Raw genomic sequence first — 19,123 nt, forward strand, 5'->3', positions numbered from 1 at the left:
AATTTTAATTTTTGTAATAATCCAGAACGCCTCTTTAGGGAGTCGGATATTCCCTACAATAAAAACTGACCTTTTGTCCAATCTGCACTTATTATTTTAAGAATTTATTAAATTATTTGTTTTTAATGTAGGGAAAATCCTGTTCCTCTCTAAATGAGGCACTCTGGAGTGCAACAAGAAATTAAAAGCCTCAGTCTGGAAGGATTTCTCAGGACAGGAAAGATTGATAAGACGCAAAAGAAAAGGTTTTGTAAATAAAACTATGTATTTAAGACGTGATTTTATTATACATAAAAATTATATCAGTCCAGAATGACTTCTTCACTGCCCAAGGATAGGAAAGATCAACATCCTAAATTCTAACATTGACTTTTAATGTTGGGAAAATACTACCCTTCTCCTCGACAAAGTTTTGTATCCAACATTTAAAAAAATCTTTTATTTCCTTACCATTTTCTTAATAATTTTATCAACATCGACCTGCTGATTAAAACAACCAGTTTTTATTATTTAAAAATTAAATTGCATAAAAATACAGAAGTAATCTACCATCTCAACAAAAATATCCTTCTTAGTGACACTCAATATGGTTTCCATTCTGCTAGATCTACAGCAGATGTGCTTACAGTTATATCTCATAGGATTAGCAAATCTCTCGACGGAAGCAACCTTTCTAGGGCAATTGCTCTTGATATATCTAAGGCCTTTGATAGGGTATGGCATAAAGGTTTACTTCATAAGATCTCTAGCTATGGTATAGCTGGAAATGTCTTCTCAGTTATTAAATCATTTCTTTCTGATAGGTTCATAAGAGTAGTAGTCGAGGGGCAAAAAATCAGAAGCTCACAGTGTTAATGCCGGTGTCTCTCAGGGGTCCATCCTGGGCCCAACTCTTTTCCTGATCTACATTAATGATCTTCCAAATCACATCCTTACATCATTTGTAGACATTTATGCTGACGACACTACCATTTATGGTAGCACATCTAAGACAGTAAACAACCAAGTTCTCTCCAATTCTCTCTCCTCTGATCTTGAGCACGTAGTACAATGGGGAAGAGGTGGCTGGTTACTTTTAATGCATCTAAAACCAAGCTTCTCTCTTTACATCATCAACATTCTGATCCCCATCTGGCATCAATTGAAATGAATGGCTCGTCTTGGGGAGGCTTCATGTTTTGAGAAGTTTCTTGGCTTGACCTTTACTTCTGATCTGAAATGGAACACTTACAGCAAATTCGTTGCCAAGATCGCTGGAAAAAAATGGTGGGATCCTTTTATTGATCCAGTGGATCGATCACTGCTGATGCAATTCTCTACCTATATAAAAGCGAGGTACATCTAGGAATGGAGTACTGTTGCCACATCTGAGCAGGAACTGCTAGAAAAATCTTATCCTGCCTTGATAGAGTTCAAAATAGACCGTTGCCTAGTAGAGGATGTCTTTTTTCTTCCCTGCAACCTCTTTCTCACAGAAGAGACGTTGCGAGCCTGTCTCTGCTTTATCGTTATTTTCATGGCAAGTGCTCGTCTGAACTTAAATCAATGGTTCCCACTCGCCAAACTTCACGAGAAACACTCATCAAGCTGAAAACACTTAACAAATTCCTCTACTCTTTATCTGTGCCTAAACCTAAATTCCATGAACAAAGTTTCTTTCTTTCGCCTCTGGAATGGTCTTTCGTTTGCCTGCTTTCCAGCTGACTACAATATGGCCGTCTTCAAGCCCAATGCAAACAAGTTCTTGAGCCGTTACACTCAAGTTAACAAAATTTACCAAATTTCCATTACTAACAATTACTATGATTCTGATACCGTACACTCTTTAACCCTTATCCTCGAGTGGCCTCTGGGCCTTGATAAGTGATGATTCCTATGTAAAAAAAAAAAAAAAAAAAAAAAAAAAAAAACTAATCGAAGCAAAAGCATCCACCTGCCCTTCTGAGCCAGGACGTTTAGAAGTGAATTAGGTTTGATCAATGTGGAGGAAACCCCTTCATATCAGACAATTGCTATTGATACTGCCAGAGTTCCCCTGGGGGGGGGCGCTGGTTTTCGCCAACATCGTTGGGATACAAATAAATAAAACAGCGGGAAGCTTAACTGGCCTCCAGCCAGCTATAAAAGCAGTGTTCCATTTTTACAGCCGTAAAAACATTCTCTGCAAGTTTTACCACATAATTTTTATGGAAAATTGAGGGGGAAACAGCATTTTCCCCTAGAAAAGATTGCGAATACCAGGGACATACTTATCTCCCTTTTCGCTACTTCAATGGCAACGAACATTTTAGCCTTATAGTGATAAACTTACTAAAAACAATAGTAGTTTTCAGAGTTTTCGTAATTTTTGGATATATTAATATTTTCGACATGCCAAGTACCGTTTTTGCTTCAAACCACATTTAAAAAAAAATCGATTTGTCAATTATCTTAAGCACCCAGAGAAAAACAGTTTCTGATTAATATTTACTAGAGACTTCTAACAAAACCATTTATTTTACTTGAAGTAAATAAAATGGCAATATTGGTTTTATGTCGATTTATTTTTTTTTTTTTTAAACAAAGTTCATTTAAACTCTTCAGCTTTATAAAATGTTGCAATTTTCAACCTAATTTTTTTTGTTTCGCTTTCGTAACATGAATAGGGAGAGTGGGGGTGCACCAGCAAACACAACTCATCTGTGCAGCTAGATTCGCACATTTCCCTAGCCAAGGATTGAACCTAGAACCATCACATTGATAGTTGGTAGTTCTACCCATTGACCCATGGGAGCGGTGCCCGCAGATGACCTCAACAAATGTTTATTTCAAACATTCATCCATCACTTTTATAGTGCTCAAAACCACTTGTCTTTACAAACAAAGTGTAAGCTTCGCATTTTTCTCATATTTAACGAAAACTGCTTTTAAAATACAAGTTAATTTATAAATGAATAAGTATTGAAAATTTCATGAAAATCTGACCATTAATTGATTTTTGCTAGATTTTTTTTTAAAAACAAGTATGTTTACGCTTTCAAAATGATTACTACATAGGAAACTGGTTTTAAGGCGTCGTAATATAAATACGATTTTAATCTTGCATTTTCTTAGTTTTTGTATGCTAAAATTTTTATTACTAGTTTACTTGAAGCTCCTTTTAAATGGTACAAAAGTTATTAAAATGGATCAGTTATATATGTGGGGGGAGGGAGGGTAAATTTGTTACATGCGTTGAAAGTACCTAATGTTTAGGTAATGGTTTCCAGTTTTCTTATAATTGAAAATTTAACAATGTTAACTGTCTTTTTCTTCAGATTTTTTGCTAAAATAAAATACTTTAGATGTGAAATAGTTAAGATCATTTTAAATACTTATTGAATTTGGATTCAAAATTCTTTATGTGAATGGCTTCTTTTTTTTTTTTTGGCTAAAATAAAGAATTTTATCTTATTCTGAAGAAAAAAGTTTTTGGTAATATTTTATTAAAAATAAAACCATTCAAAAAAAAAAAAAAAAAAAAAAAAAAAAAAGAAAAAAAATGCATTTCAAAGTAAAGGTTATTTTTTCTATAAAGTTAAAATTAAGCTGGAATTATATAAACATTGATAAGACACTTTTCCTTGGTATATACTGTCATGACTTCCGCTAAATAAAAAAATAAATAAGTAAAAAAAAAGCTTCTGTTTTTTTTTTTTGTTTTTTTAAATTTAACCACAAAATTTATGTAGTTTACCACAGATTGAGTACAGAATGTAAATACACAACGAGCAGGGATATCTGGCATTAACCGTGCATGATATGTAAATAATGCCTATGATGAGAAAAATAAAAATTTAAGAAAACTAAGCAAAAACAAAACAAAATAAATCCTATCCGTTCAAGTAACTAGTTAATATATTATTTGCAGTATTTTTCATAAGAGACATGTTACGTGCAAGAAAATGTTCAGGGTAGACAACATATTGAAAAAAAAAGTTAAAGAGAAAAATAATATATTGAAAAGATAAACAGTGAAAACAAATATTTACAAGAATAAAGGTGTAAGATAAATCCGGTTCTAGGTTAATCTAGCTTTTATGCAGTGTAGATAACAGTTTGAGAAATATTACTTCGATCAGATTATGAGATCAGAAAAAAAAATATTTACCAAGAGTCCAATAAAATATTTACCAAGAGTGTTTGCAATTAGCTTGTTTCAGGAATTCCTTACAACCTGATTTTATCCCAGGAATATTGGCCAGAGTCATAAATAGTGGATGGAACATTCTAGAATTTCTAAAATGGAACACTACAACTTGGAACTTTCTGGTGCTCTCAGAAAAAGAACACTGTTCTATTTTTAGAACTTTCCAGAAACGGTTAAAAAGAGTTTATTTTCTAATTGTAATGTAATGCATTTTAATTGTAAAATTTTTATATTATATCATAATTTTATATTTTCATTTATATATATTATTTATGTAAGAAATTGTAGTTTCTTCATATTTTGAAGAGGAAAATATCCTCTCATGACAGCATCCTTATTTGTTTCACAATTTATTTAGTTTTATTCCTTAAATATAATTGTAAATCATTGTGAAAGAAACACCACCCAATTGTCATATTAGGTTTTACGTCTGTAAGACATATGTTCTTTTTCTTTTAATATTGACTTCCCAGGCAAACCCATCTTGGCCAGGGTTTTTATTTATCTTTCTTTCTTACATCCATCTTTATTACTTCAAAATAAATGTGCTTGCACGTACAAAATGGTCAGTGATAACATCAGGAATTACATTGCTTAACATCCAGAAAACTTGTGTCAGATTTAAATGTGATATTCGCTTTCAGCATACCCGAAAATCTAAAAGTCATAATTTTACAGGAGATTGTTAAGGTGGAAACAAAGTAAAAATTTACCAAACATTTTAATTAAGGATTTAGCTTTCAATTCAATAAATTCCGCAAATCTATATATCTACGTGTGCATGTGTGGCACTTCTCAACCTATAAACTCAACAAATTTTTTATCAACAGACTTGAAATTTGGTATATAGGGTATTCAGACACGTAGAAAACTTTAATCAGTTTTCATCTGGAAAAATGGGCTACTAAAGTGTCAGTGACTCACTAGTTTAGGTTTTGATCTCAGTTGAGTATTTTTTTTTTTATTTAAACGAAATGAACTGTTTAGAAAATACTCGCATACACAGGTCTGTTTCTTTTGGGTTCTTTGAGTTTTTAAAAAGGAAAGAAACATTACGTTTAATACCTACGGTATTTCTGTTCATAAGAATTCTGTCTAAAGTAAAATAATATTTATGCATATATTTAGCCCAGGCAACACCAAGCGGCCTGCTAGTAAATAAATAAAAAAAAAATTTAAAAAGCATGCTTCTGCTGCTATGGAGGGAAAAACATCAGAATTAAGGAAAATACAAAAACATTTTTTCGCATATCCGTGTTGAGTTTCCATGACAGCTTTAATAAACTTTTACTACCCATTTTCATGGTAATTTATGTGATTGAAATGTGATTAAACTGCATTAAAAAAAAAAAAAAAAAAAAAAAACAGTACTTATGCAGAATACAAATTGTGCTGAGATGATAAAAAAAAAAAAATTTCTTAGTTTCTTTTTCTCTCAGTTTCCCTCTGTCTTGCTCTAAGCAAGTCTGACGACCTAGTCCACAAATTCCAAAACTCCATCATGACAAGTTTTTAGAAAAATTACACGATTAAACCCAGATCTCCAACTTTACATGTAGACCCCCCACTACCATGTTTCCTTCTCCAACATCAGGGGTCTACATTCTAACCTTCCAGAGGTTGAAACCCAATTACAGGAGACTAAACCAGACCTATTATTTCTAAGCGAAACTGGCATTGGATAGACTATATCCCTAGATGAGTTCGTAATTAAAGGATACTCTAACTTACCTTCCAAATCTGACCCCCAAGATCGCCATGGGCATGGAATATGTGCCTATATTAAAGATGGCTTTCCATGTGGTAGGGACATCTCCAGAGAAGATCCTAACTTACTCTATATGTGCTTCCGGGTTGCACTTGCTCAAACTACTGCATTTATATTTACTCTCTATGGTCTCTACAACAGCGGAGTTACTATCTTTAAAAGCATATCCGAGAAAATTGACCACGTACTATCTGCTTATCCTTCAGCTAACATTCACGGATGTTCAGTTTCTATTCTGTCTCCTCTTGGATCTTCTGACCACTCTGTTGTATCAATAAAGATAAAAATGAAATGTAATAAGTCCCCAGACGTACCTCTTCATCGTACAGTATATTGATACACTAAGGCTGACTGGGATAGCTTCCGTACATTTATATCGGATATACCTCTGCGTTCCATGTTTAAAAAGGATGTGTCCTCTATAGTATCAGACCTGACGGAATGGTTAATTGTAGGTATAGACCGTTTAATACCCTCGAAAAACTTCCAGCAAAAACCTAACAGCCAGCCATGGCTCTCTCCAGAATGTGCTGCTGCCATTGCGCACAGAAATCACTTTTTCCACTGCTTCCAACGTAATAGATGTATGGAAACTAAAGTTGCTTTCAGGACTGCCAGCAACCATTGTAAAAAAGTAATAAAGAACGCAAGAGAGTTGTATGCTCAATCTGTCAAGTCCAAAGTAGCTGAGCAGCGGCTTGGTTCCTACCAGTTTTGGCAAATAGCAAACAGAATCCTGAACAGAAGCGTGTGCTCTATCCCAACTATCATCAATGGACCGGAGGTAATCTCATCAGCATTAGACAAAGCCAAACTCTTTGTCAAGAACTTTGCAGCTAATTCTACCCTTTGCAACCAAGGCTGCCAACCTCTAATATTTCCTCCTGTATCAGAAAACATTATGTGATGTACAAATATCTGTATGTGATGTTGCCAAGCTAATCAAAAGCCTTCATTCCAGTAAAGCAACCGGCCCTGACAGCATTCCAATTATAGTACTCAAAAAACTTCAACCAGAACTAGCACCCATACTTACAAAACTATTTAAACGTTGTCTTAAGGAGAATTGCTTCCCATCACCCTGGAAAATCTCATCAGTATGCCCTGTATTTAAGAATTCAGGTGATCGCTCGTCCCCCTCTCAGTACAGGCCAATAAGTCTCCTATACGTCATGAGTAAGTTGCTGGAATCTGTTAAATAGAGAAGTAATCAACCATCTCCGCAGAAATTACCCTAGTGACACAATATGGTTTCCGTTCTGCTAGATCTACAGCAGATGTGCTTACAGTTATATCTCATAGGATTAATAGGATTAGCGAATCTTGATGGAGGCAACCTTTCTAGGGCAATAATGCTCTTAACATATCAATGGCCTTTGATAGGGTATGGCATAAAGGTTTACTTCACAAGATCTCCAGCTATGGTATAGCTGGAAATGTCTTCTCAATTATTAAATCATTTCTCCGATAGGTTCATAAGAGTAGTAGTTGATGCGCAAAAATCAGAAGCTCACAGTATTAATTCTGGAGTTCCTCAGGGGTCCATCCCAGGCCCAACCCTTTTCCTGATCTACATTAATGATCTTCCAAATCACATCCTTATATCATTTGTAGACATTTATGCTGATGACACTACCATCTATGGTAGCATATCTAATACCATAAACGACCAAGTTCTCTACGATTCTCTCTCCTCTGATCTTGAGCACATGGTACAATTGGGAAAGGACTGGCTGGTTACTTTTCAAGCTTCTCTTTTTACATCATCAACATTCTGATCCACATCTGGCATCAATTAAAATGAATGGCTCTCGTCTTGGGGAGGCCTCATGTTTTGACAAGCTTCTGGGCTTGACCTTTACTCCTGATCTTAAATGGAACACGTACATCAAATCTGTTGCTAAGGCCGCTGTAAAAATGGTCAGATCCTTCTATCGATCCAGTAGATCGACCACTGCTGATGCAATTCTCTATATAAGCACCAGGTACATCCAAGGATTGAGAACTGTTGCCACATCTGGGTAGGAGCTGCTAGAAATGACTTGTCCTGCCTTGATAGAGTTCAAAATAGACTTCGTAGCCTCGTAGGAGATTCCGTTTCTCTTTCCTGCAACTTCTATCTCACAGAAGAGATGTTGCAAGTTTGTCTCTGCTTTATCGTCATTCTCCTGGCAAGTGCTCGACTGAGCTTCAATCTATGATCCCTCTCACCAAACTTTCACAAGAAACACTCGTCTAGCTGAAAATACTATCAATAATTCCCTCCACTCTTTATCTGTGCCTAAACCTAAAGGTAGATTCTATGAACAAAGCTTCTTTCTTAGAAGTGCACGCCTGTGGAATTGTCTTCCATTTTCCTGCTTTCCAGCTGACTACAATATGATTGTCTTCAAGTCCAACGTAAACAAGTTCTTGATGAGCCGTTCCACTTAAGTTAACAAATTTACCAAATTTCCATTACTAAGGATTACTATATTGTCCAATTGACTACTGTACACTCTTAACCCTTATCCTCGAGTTGTCTCTGGCTTTGATAAGTGCTTCTACCTATGTAAAATAAAAAAAATAAAAAATGATATCAATATATAAAACGTATTTGGTGATCATTTTAGGTATGTGCAAAAATGAATGCCGATGCTCAAAATGTATGAACATTTAGAGCCCTCCCGTTACTTAAAAATTAAAAAATCAGGAAATTAACCAATGTTGATGACATTTTCAGTATCTATCAAATAATAATCATGGAATATAATGAACTCATTTTTGTTTTTTTAAATCTTAGTGGAAATGTATTGTTTTGTTTAAACAAAAAATACCTTTAAAGTTTATGGTTTTCATTTTTTCCGTAGTAAAAAAAAAAAAAATTCATGAGTTTATTTTTGCTTTCTTTTATATGAAAATAAAACATCTTAAATTATAACAATTAAAGAATAAATTTAATTTTTGCAGGAACATTACAATAAAAAACAAAAAAAAAGCCTCTAAAGTCCATATTAACGAATTCAATCTATATATCTATAAAAGTGAACATGTCTGTGTATGTCTATGTGTATATTTCCCTACGCAATAACTCAATTTTAAGTCTACAGACTCGAAATTTGATATACAGGGTACTGAGATTTCGGAAAATCTTTGGGATCGGTTTTCGGCCAGAAATTTGGCTGTTAAGGGGTCAAAGTTCAACAATTTGACCTTTGAGAACTCTACCAAACTCCGACAATTTTGGGTCTAAACACTTGAAATTTTAGATATAGGTTCCTTGGACATGAATCTAACTTAATAACTTGATTTGAGCCCAAAACAATAAATGTTAAGGGATCGTAATAGGGGTCAAAGTTAAAAAAAATTGACCTTTGCGGTCTACCAAATTACTCAGACAATTTCTGATCTAAACATTTGAAATTTGACATAAAAGGTATTCAGAGATAGGGCAAGCTTTTTAATCGGTGTGGGTCGAAAATTTTTAGTTACCAATATATAAATGTATGTATGTATGTATGTTTGCATGTCTGCCTAAAACTTTTGACAGGCGACGGATTTTACCAAGATCAGTATCGTTTTAAAGTCCGACCTTCTAGACGACAAACATTGAAAAATTGGCTAAAAACATTAATATCTTCACCTTCAACTGGGAACTTTTCTACAGGGAGGGGGGGGGGGGGGTCGCCGATAATTTTGAAAGTCATCCTCTTTTCCTCTTTCGCAGTACGGGTTTAAGCCTGCCTTCCTACTACCACTTTTTTTTTTTGCTCAACAGACACATCCAAACTCCCGGGCAACGCCGGGCTGAAATGCTAGTATAACTCTAAAGTTAATTTCTCGAACTACTGATTTTATTGAATTAAGTATTGTTTAATATTTTCACACAAATTATAATTGTAAACATTTTTTTTTTTAAATTACAGGTGTCACATAATTTTCATATGTAAGATTCTAATATTTTCCTTGCTTGCATAAATGTGAAACTTTTGGCGTAACAATTTTTATATAATCTTGAAAAATAAAAACAATTTAAAAAGCAAGAACAAAAAATTGAATTTAAAAAATTGTAAAAATCATACAAACGTTCACGATAGGAATGTACAGATGCACAACTTGAGGGGGAGGGGGAACAGCACACATTTCTGCTTTTAACTACCTAACGTCATTTTCAGACAGCCTTTCAACTGCTTAAGATTATGGGCTTCCGTATAATCGATATCTTTAGAGACTTTAATTTTGAAGATATTTTGTGAAGCAAGAATCTCACTTTTGGGAGGTAATTAAGCTATTTTTCTGTACAAATAAGGTGTTTTGGGTTTTTTTTTTGATTTAATTCAATATTTTAGAACTTTGCTAATTATCTTTGAAAAAGACCTAGAAAACTAATATTATCTTTAAAAGGGTTTTTACAATAAATTTATTTAACTTCAAAATTTAACTGAATTGGTTAGCTTGCCCTGGAAACTTTTCATAATTTTTCACGTATACAAATATTTTTTTGCCTTTTGGAAATTAGTCTTATCTTTCAAACCCAATCAAAAAGTAGTTGAAACCTAAAAAAAAAATGATAAATCAGCTTTCAAAATTATGTCCATCCAACTTCACTCCACCATTTTTTGCCCGTACCTAGCACTTTTGTTACCGTGCTATTTTTAAATGGTTTTTCAGGTTAAATTCAAGTTCCACAATATCTTTATTAAATTGTTAGGTAGAAGCACAGAATAGTTACACAACACCCCACCCCCATGTTAAGAACGGCTTTCCAAATAACATTATTTCAGCACAATAGCAAAATGCACAAGTACCATGTAGTCTTAAAGTGGGGGGGGGGTCAAACTGTTGCATACTTTCACTAACAATTTAATAAAAAGATACTGTAAAATAATTGAATTTTGAAAATCTTGTCTAAAAATAACATCATTCGTATTCAGCATAAATACCGAAAACTGAAGAGACTTTCAGTTCACAAGAAGTTATTGGAATGAGCAAATACACAGACAACATCATTTCATTAGTCTGGGCAAAATAGGAAATAGGTAGATGTGTAGCAGTATCAGAATTTTGTTGAAATTTTCAGGCGAGTCGCCATTTTGAATATACACCTATATTTCTATCAGATTTTAATAATAGTAAAACGTAATTTAAACCCGTAAATTTTATTTCAATAAAACGAGCAAAGACCAAATTTTAATATCATAAAAGCTTTAATAGAGAAATAAACAATTTTATTTTTCCTTCGATTTTTCACTTAACATTTCACGGAATGTCGAACAAAACACTAGTTGAATCTTACGATAAATATTTTTAAAATGGCAAAATATATAATTTACCTGGTTAATGAGTAAGATATGCTTTCTTTTAATCTTCCTGTATGAGAATTTATTCATATTTATGTATTATAATCCATGTATTTTTTAAATGGAAGGATTTTTCCAACAGACATCGCGACCACGCGTGGCTTTAAAAGCAACTTGTAACGACACCGGAAGTGAAAAATTATCTCTTACTTATGTACGGAGGCCTATAAGTGTAAAAAAAAACACTAATTCAGAAACCTTAATAATCTCGATATTGGATTATATTCCTTCAAATTTTCCACTTTTAAAGGTTTTCGGAGGCGCTGAAAACGGAAATAACCATTTATATATACGGCAAACGAAACTAGTAGTTTCCAAGATAAAAAATTTTACAAATGGTCACAAAGTGGGGGGTCACTTTTCTATAATGATGTGACGTCAAATGGGCACCCACTTTATGGCCACATTGCAATGAACAGATTTAAGGGAGATAACTTGTCCTTTTTTTTATTTTTGTGCCTTTACGCTATCGTAAATAAAAAACTGGGAGTTTTCATTTTTTCATTAACACGAATTACGATATGACGCAGATATGCAATGTTATTTTTTTTTTTTTAATATCTTAAAGAAATACCTGAATTTTTTTTTTATTATACTATAAATCTGCATTATCCGATTTCGTCTTTTTTTTTTTTATATCGAAAAAAAGGAAACCAGGAATTAAATATAAATATATAAACTGATCGACCATTAATTACTGGAACATTCTAAACAAAAATTAAGCTTCCACGTAAAAAAAAAAAAAAAAAAAAAAAAAAAACACGTGGTTATCGAAAAAAGAAGGATTTAAATTTTGGACTTTACCGGTAAATTTACAGATAAGTGATATTTTTTGTTGTTTTAAATTTGACTATTTTATTTATTCATATTTTATCTTCAATTTGTGATATATAAAACGTGTCAAACAAAATTAATTATTAAAATTCTCATAGACATTCCAAAATGGGGGGGTGAATTTATAAAACAACGTTTGTCTAAAATATTATATTTAGTTTATCGGAAAGAGCATAAAATTTTACATTCACCCTGAAAAAAACGTAACAATTGAACGAATAGGAAAATTTTGATAGATTTTTAAAGTTTAAAAATTGAAAAATATTCATCTCATAAAAATCAATTGATTTCACTACGTAACAAAATGGCTTCCCAGAGCGCACGCACGCACTTTGTAAACAATGTTTTTTAAACAATGAAAAATAATATTTCTATTATTTTTTAAACAACTTAAATAGTTTATTTTGGAAGCATATTCTATAAAGAAAATAAATAACCCACTTTAGAAAGAGAAATTACGAGTTTTCTATATTTTAATCGCAGTTTTCTGTTAGGGGTGTCAAAAATTCCCCCAAAATTCTGATACTGCTAGTAGATGTGACTATTGGAATACCCTGGCCAAATTACAGCTAAAAATTGTCTGCGTCCAAACTTAACTGCCAAACTCGGAATTAGATAAAATAAACATTTAAAGCAGCAGTACGGTTGGTTTCAAATCCAAATAAAATGTGACTATCGGAATGCCCTGGCAAAAATCACTGCTAAAAAATCGTCTGCATCCAAACTTAAGCACGAAATGAAACAAAATGTATTTTTATTATTACCAGAAAAAAATGTATTTTCCCTGTTATTATTTTAGTAGGAATACATTATTATTTCGCTATCTTTCTTACTAAAATATTCCGTTATCTTTACTAAAATGAAATAAAGTTGTTAATCCTACTTTTTTCCATGCATACTTGAATAAAATTCATTGAAAATGAAACTAAGTAAATAATGAAATCATGTGAAAAAAAATTTTTCCCCTAAAAAATCAAATGATTGCTCAGTCAAGAAAAGGAAACTGTGCACCTACCTTAGGTTGCGGAAGAATTGCCCCCTTCTGCAACGTAAGTCTGGTAACAAATACCTTGCCAGCAAAGCTGAGGTAATCAAAGAGTAGCTTCCCAGCGTCAGCCACCAATGCATTTAAAAAAAGAAAACTTATGACAACTGAAGAAGAATCTCCACACAGCTCCTCTGGACTGTAACTGGACATGATGAGATTATCTACATAAAAGCGATTATCTATCATAAATCTGCAGTTATCCATGAGGAAACTGCACAGCATGATACCGGAGAGCATAATTCAAGATAAAGGAACTATACGCAAACCTAAAAATGATTTGGTTGTATCTAAAACAGTCGTTCTCCATCCGTCAAAAAATAAAAATAATGAATCTGTTCTAATCAGATTCCAGCTTCAGGTGGATCATCAAGAAGGCTTTGATGTCTGCCAACACATAATTATTGGAGCGGAAACTGAGCAGTTAAATCCAACAGATCACTTGTTAAATTTACTCCCTGGTAAGTAGCTTCGTTCAAAGATGGAGAGTCCCCAACCTTGAGGCTACAGTTGAATACTGGCAGAATTTTTGTGGTCAAAGTCAGGTCCGATTTCACAACCAGTCTATAGGGAATCCAAATAAATTCATTAAATCTCTACAGAGGCACAAAAATCTTCATTATACTCTCCCGTTCCTGCTGCGTTCTAATATGCAGGGCCACAGCATGGTTCGAGGGGACGTGCAATATTTTGTCTTCCTCCCAGGGAAACTGGACGTAATACTTGTTTTTAAACAAGATGGATTGTTGGAAGAACGCAGTCTTCTGTTCGTCATAATTTGTTCTTGTTCTCTTATTCTGAGGGACTCCACTCCGAACATTTTCTCTAACCCCTATGCACATCACTGTCCGGGGTTGGGGGGGGGGTCGCTAAGTGGATCCTCATACATGCTCTGCAATTAGTACAAAACATAGGTGGGAGGGGTTGACTTCTGCTGTTGATGCTAGAACGGAATTGAAGGTAAGGCTCTCTGGGTTATCATCCAGAGAATGGCCCAAGTCAAGGAACTGCTTCACTTCACCAAATGGAACCTGTTGGAGTAATAAAAGCTTACCCATACAAACAAGGAACTAATTGGAGAGTACCCAAGCTTTGAATAAAATCCAATCCAATTATTCCATGAATCAGAATAATACTTGTGCCTCTCTCAAATCTACTTGCTAGGAGACAAGACGTTGGAACCCATCTAAAAGAGTATCCAACTCCTAAATGCATACAGATATATCCTAGTACAGGAAGAGAAAATCGGGAATGAGATCCAACACTAACCTCCAATTTTACTTCCCTAAAGCGTCTCAAAGTATTGTAGTTAATTTGAGTTCACAATCCAGTCCAATGGACACTAAGGAACCAAGGGGTTCTAACAGCCGACATAAGTCCGGTCACTGCCAGTGTCCAACAAACAGTTTGCAGAAACCTGCTCACCATCCTTGCCAAAGGTAATACAAAACGGGGGGGGGGGAGAAGTTTCCACCCTGAGTGCGACAAGCAGAGTTAGCCTGAAGAGAAAAATCCCTTTGACCTAGATGACACATCCTCCAAGGACCGATTAGTATTAAGGGTGGAGTCAGGGACCTTATCTCCCTTGATGAGAAGACGTTTAACTGCCTCCCTAGTATCCCACAAAATGGACAACAAGGTGGGGATTCTCCTAGAAATTTTAATCAAATCCCCTTGGACCTCTCTGGGGAATTTGGAAAAGAGAATCTTTGCCATAAGTCGAGCCCCGAAAGGACAGCTGAAGGAGCTTTCCAGCTCCACCAGAAGTAAGGCTGCTTTGGTAATGAAGTTAGTCAGAGTGGTAAAGCCTCTATCCCATATATAGGTGAAGTCCAAAATGTCCTGAAATATATGGTCTATTATCTCATCCTCATCGAAGTATTCCCTCTTCAAGACAGAAAGAGCCAACCCATAATTTCTGTTGCAAATAGTCATATGATTAATGAGAAATAAAGGTTGACCGGAGAGAGAACACTTCAGAAAATTCAACCTTTCAGCATCATCAGCCATGCTGGCCACACAATTTTCAAATTGTGATAGAAAATTCCTGAAACTCATGGGGTTCGATTGCATCTCCAACCAATTAAAGGTAGGCCCAGTAATCTGGAGCTGAGGTGGCTTCACGGTAAATGAAGACGCGCCTCTTTCAATTTCTAGGGAACATGGAGCAGAACTTATGGACTCAGAGGTGGCAGGGAGGAAATTTAACTCAAGCTGCCTTCTGAATATCAAGGTATGTGCCAGAGATTCTTGAACTCACTCCTCAGAAGATAACAGCCGAATCTTGCTAACGCATATATCAACTTCTGTCAAATATTCCTTAACAGATTTCTGCAATGCAGCAAATGATTTACTAGAGAGTTCATGTGAGCCATCTCCAGAATAGTTCTGATTTTGGTTCATAGAAGAGAAATTCTTTTCTGTAAATCTACTTTGCTTCTATCCATGTTAGTAAGGAATTCCTCCACAAAAAAAAAAAAAAAAAAAATTAATTTTTCCTCTAAAAATCCAATGGCTGCTCAGTCAAGAAAAGGAAGCAATGTGCACCTACCTTAGGTTGCGGAAAAATTGCCCCCTTCTGCAACGTAACAGTCTGGTACAAATATCTTGGCAGCAAAGTTGAGATGATCAAAGTGTAGCTTCCCAGCATTAGCCACCAATGCATTTTATAAATTTAAAAAAAAAAAAAAAACTTATGATAAGTGGAGAGAAATCTCCTTTTAAATTTTAACCGGTCATGTGATTAACTGTCACCTGACCTGGGAAAAAACTTTAAAACACCTGAGAAGGCAAAGCAATCTCTTTTGGTTAGCAAGCAAGGTAAGTGCACACTGCTCTCCCTCTCTTTAAGCAATCATTAGTTCTCCCCCCCCTACAAAAAGAACACTGCTAGCAGGGTAAAATAAATATCTATGGAAAAAAGAAAACAATTTCATTTCATTTTAGAAAGCTAACAAAATATTATTTTAGTAAGAACGAATTACTAACAGGGAAAATACATCTTTTCTGGTAATAATAAAAATACATTTGGTTTCAATTTGTTTTCAAGTTCCGAGTTTGGTGTTTAAGTTTGATGGACGCGGACGGTCTTTTAGCGGTGATTTTGCCAGGGTAACAACTACTATTCATAGACCTATTTTATTTGGATTTGAAACCGACGGTACTGCTTTAAATGTTTATTACTAGTTAAATAATTTAGCATATATCCAATAATGCTAGATACTAAATTATTTTTTTTTTAGAACTAAAGGGGTTACTGGAAGCCCTGCTGCAATGCATCGAGCCGGTGCAAACCGGCGGTGCATACAAGACGTTTTTTATTTAGTCGTCTGAGCTCCAATCTATGGTCCCCCTCTCCAATTTTTCACGAAAAACACCGTTTAGCTGAAACCACTGTCAATAATTTCCCCCATTCTTTATCTATGCCTAAATCAAAACGTAGATTCCATGAACAAAGCTTCTTTCTTAGAAGTGCAGCACTGCAGCAGTGTGCACGCGCACGCCTGTGGAACTCTTCTGTTTGCCTGTTTTCCACCCGACTACGACTTGGATGTCTTCAAGTCCAACATAAACAAATTCCTGATAAACCGCCCTCTTAAGTAAGCCACTTTATCAAATCTCCATTACTAACGATTACTACGATATTATCCCATTGATTAACCCTTATCCCCGAGTGACTTCCGGGCCTTGATAAGTGGTGACTACCATGTGAAAAAAATTTTTTTTAAAGTCTCCGACCGTGGATGTGTCAACATCCGGTTCGCAGCCAATTCTCATCAATCCCCACAGGTTTAGACAAGTCGAGCGAGAACCATTCTTTATGACCCACCAATTCATTATTGGCATAAACACCAAAAGAACCCAACTACCGTTTATTTTTGTAAGCTTCAAACGAACAGGTCGGTTTCCATGGCGTTCATTGAACTACGTTAAATAAGAAAATATTACATAATTCGAAAATTACTATGTACGGATTGCACTTGGGTGCACAGTATTATTTGATAGACAATGAGTACTTCTACAGTATTTGAACAGAACTGTTTTTGTTTATTACTCTAATGTAAGCTTTAGATTTAGTCTAAAAGGTTAAAATGCTGTAAGCACCAAATAATAAATCGGCGGCTATGTAAAAAAAAAAAAAAAATTCAGTACGCAAAGTTAGACGCCGAAAGTAGATTCGGTTTACCTAAATATGGAATGGGACTCAGTAAACGTGAAACGAAACCATATGGAACCATTTGTTGTTTTATCACGAAGCAATAAAAATAAATAAATAAATGAACTTTACATAAACCGAGTTCACTTCCAACGTCCTTAACTTTGCGTACTGAATTTTTGGACAGTCGAAATTGGCTTTGAGGAGATCGTAAAACCTGAAACCGCGACCTATTCATTGGAAACAACACACAAAGGAATGTAATTTATGACTGAAATGAATTAAAAAAAAAAAAAAAATGACGTTTCTTTCGATAACATTTCTCATCTAGAGTAAAATATTAAAAAAGAAAAAACGGTCCGTATGCAGAACACGGACCGTATAGAAAGAGAGAGAGGGAGGATTTTCAATTAGTTATTTTTTACTGTATTTTTGTTTATTAACTTGTTAGGTGAAAGTACAGAATATTTACAAAATGCCATCCCCATATTAAGGATTATCTACATCATAGCGTAATTCAACACAGTCCGTAAACTGCACAAGTACCAAAACTAAAAACGTTGATAAACCTGAACAAAAAAAATCTTGAACGGTTTCAAATGTTAAAGAGTAGAAAACTTACCGTCCTCATTTTTTGAGGGGTCGAATTCTTTCCCACAAGATCGGTTGTAACAGGTAAGCATGGTTAGAAAAATGCGATTGGTCTGCTTTCGGTAAACGCACGCACGGTAACATAAGATGAAAATCAATTGAAATACGACTCCTTTTCTAGAAGTTTCCACGTGAAAGGGGAGATCACTCCGAATTCATTAAAAAAAAAAAAAAATTAAGTGGACCCTCAGCCAGTTCATTTTTTTCTTTTTTAGATAAAATATGATTTTTGTCGGTTACGTTTAAACTTGATGGGTGCCTGTGTAGATTAGTGATCTTAACAGAACGCATTTCAGGTGAAAACATTATATACTTATGTGTTATAGCGAAATTAGTATAAATTAAAACAAAAAATGATCTAGAAAAATGATTTCCAGTAAGAATAAAATTTATGGAGTTTTATCGTATGTTTTAACATGGAAGCGTTATGCAATCAATTTGTTGGATGCTGATCGGCCGTACAACTAAGAAAGTAGACACAGGCCAAATATGATAAATGGCATACATACATATATATATATATATATATATATATATATATATATATATATATAAAATGGAAAAATAAAAATACAGACTGGCAGTGTCAAACTGTCCTCTTATCGATACAATGCACGAAAATCTTTCTTCTCTTCCCTTAACTCGCAACAAATCCTCGTGTATTCGATATTATCTTCCACCGTTCGCGCTCCTAAGCTATCCAACAAAAAACTCAACTCACCGCCTATGCTTTAAAATTCGTCCCTTTTAACAGTTACCAATTGTGTACAAATTAATGGCATCCGTTCACCAATGAGCGACCAACAAAATTATGCTCATCTTTTTTTCTACATTTTCTTTTCTACATTTTACAGACTAAGCAAACACGAGGTCGTTTGCGAGAGTGGTTATTTCTATTACACCCCCCCTCCTGATATCACTATCACATAAATAGCAGGGAGATGGTGATCGCCTTCAATGTGTACTTCTACGTAGAATTGGAGGTTGTCACTTACTCGTTCCCATCTTCCTCATCAGTACCGTCATCATTACCAGCACATTCCACAATTTCCTTCTGGTTCCTTTTATATGCTATTTGTACCGGTAAATCCCATTGGCTGGCACAGTTGGTGTTGCATCATCCTTGGACGTGTAGAGGACTAGGATATATAAATCCTAATCC

General features: G+C 34.6%; 1 protein-coding gene across 1 annotated transcript in view; it reads right to left on the reverse strand.

Moving 5' to 3' along the window:
• Positions 1 to 18,096, reverse strand: part of LOC145291483 (cysteine and histidine-rich domain-containing protein 1-like) — a 40,699-nt gene extending 22,603 nt beyond the window's left edge. Inside the window, exon 1 of the mRNA XM_080137364.1 lies at positions 17,933 to 18,096. Coding sequence (XP_079993490.1) covers positions 17,933 to 17,993 — 61 coding nt within the window. The 5' untranslated portion in view covers positions 17,994 to 18,096. The remainder of the gene's footprint in view (positions 1 to 17,932) is intronic.
• Between the last annotated feature and the right edge of the window lie 1,027 nt (positions 18,097 to 19,123).

This window comes from Euprymna scolopes, chromosome 12 (genome assembly GCF_053919585.1).
Source record: "Euprymna scolopes isolate OS-2025 chromosome 12, ASM5391958v1, whole genome shotgun sequence".
Classification (NCBI taxonomy): domain Eukaryota; kingdom Metazoa; phylum Mollusca; class Cephalopoda; order Sepiida; family Sepiolidae; genus Euprymna; species Euprymna scolopes.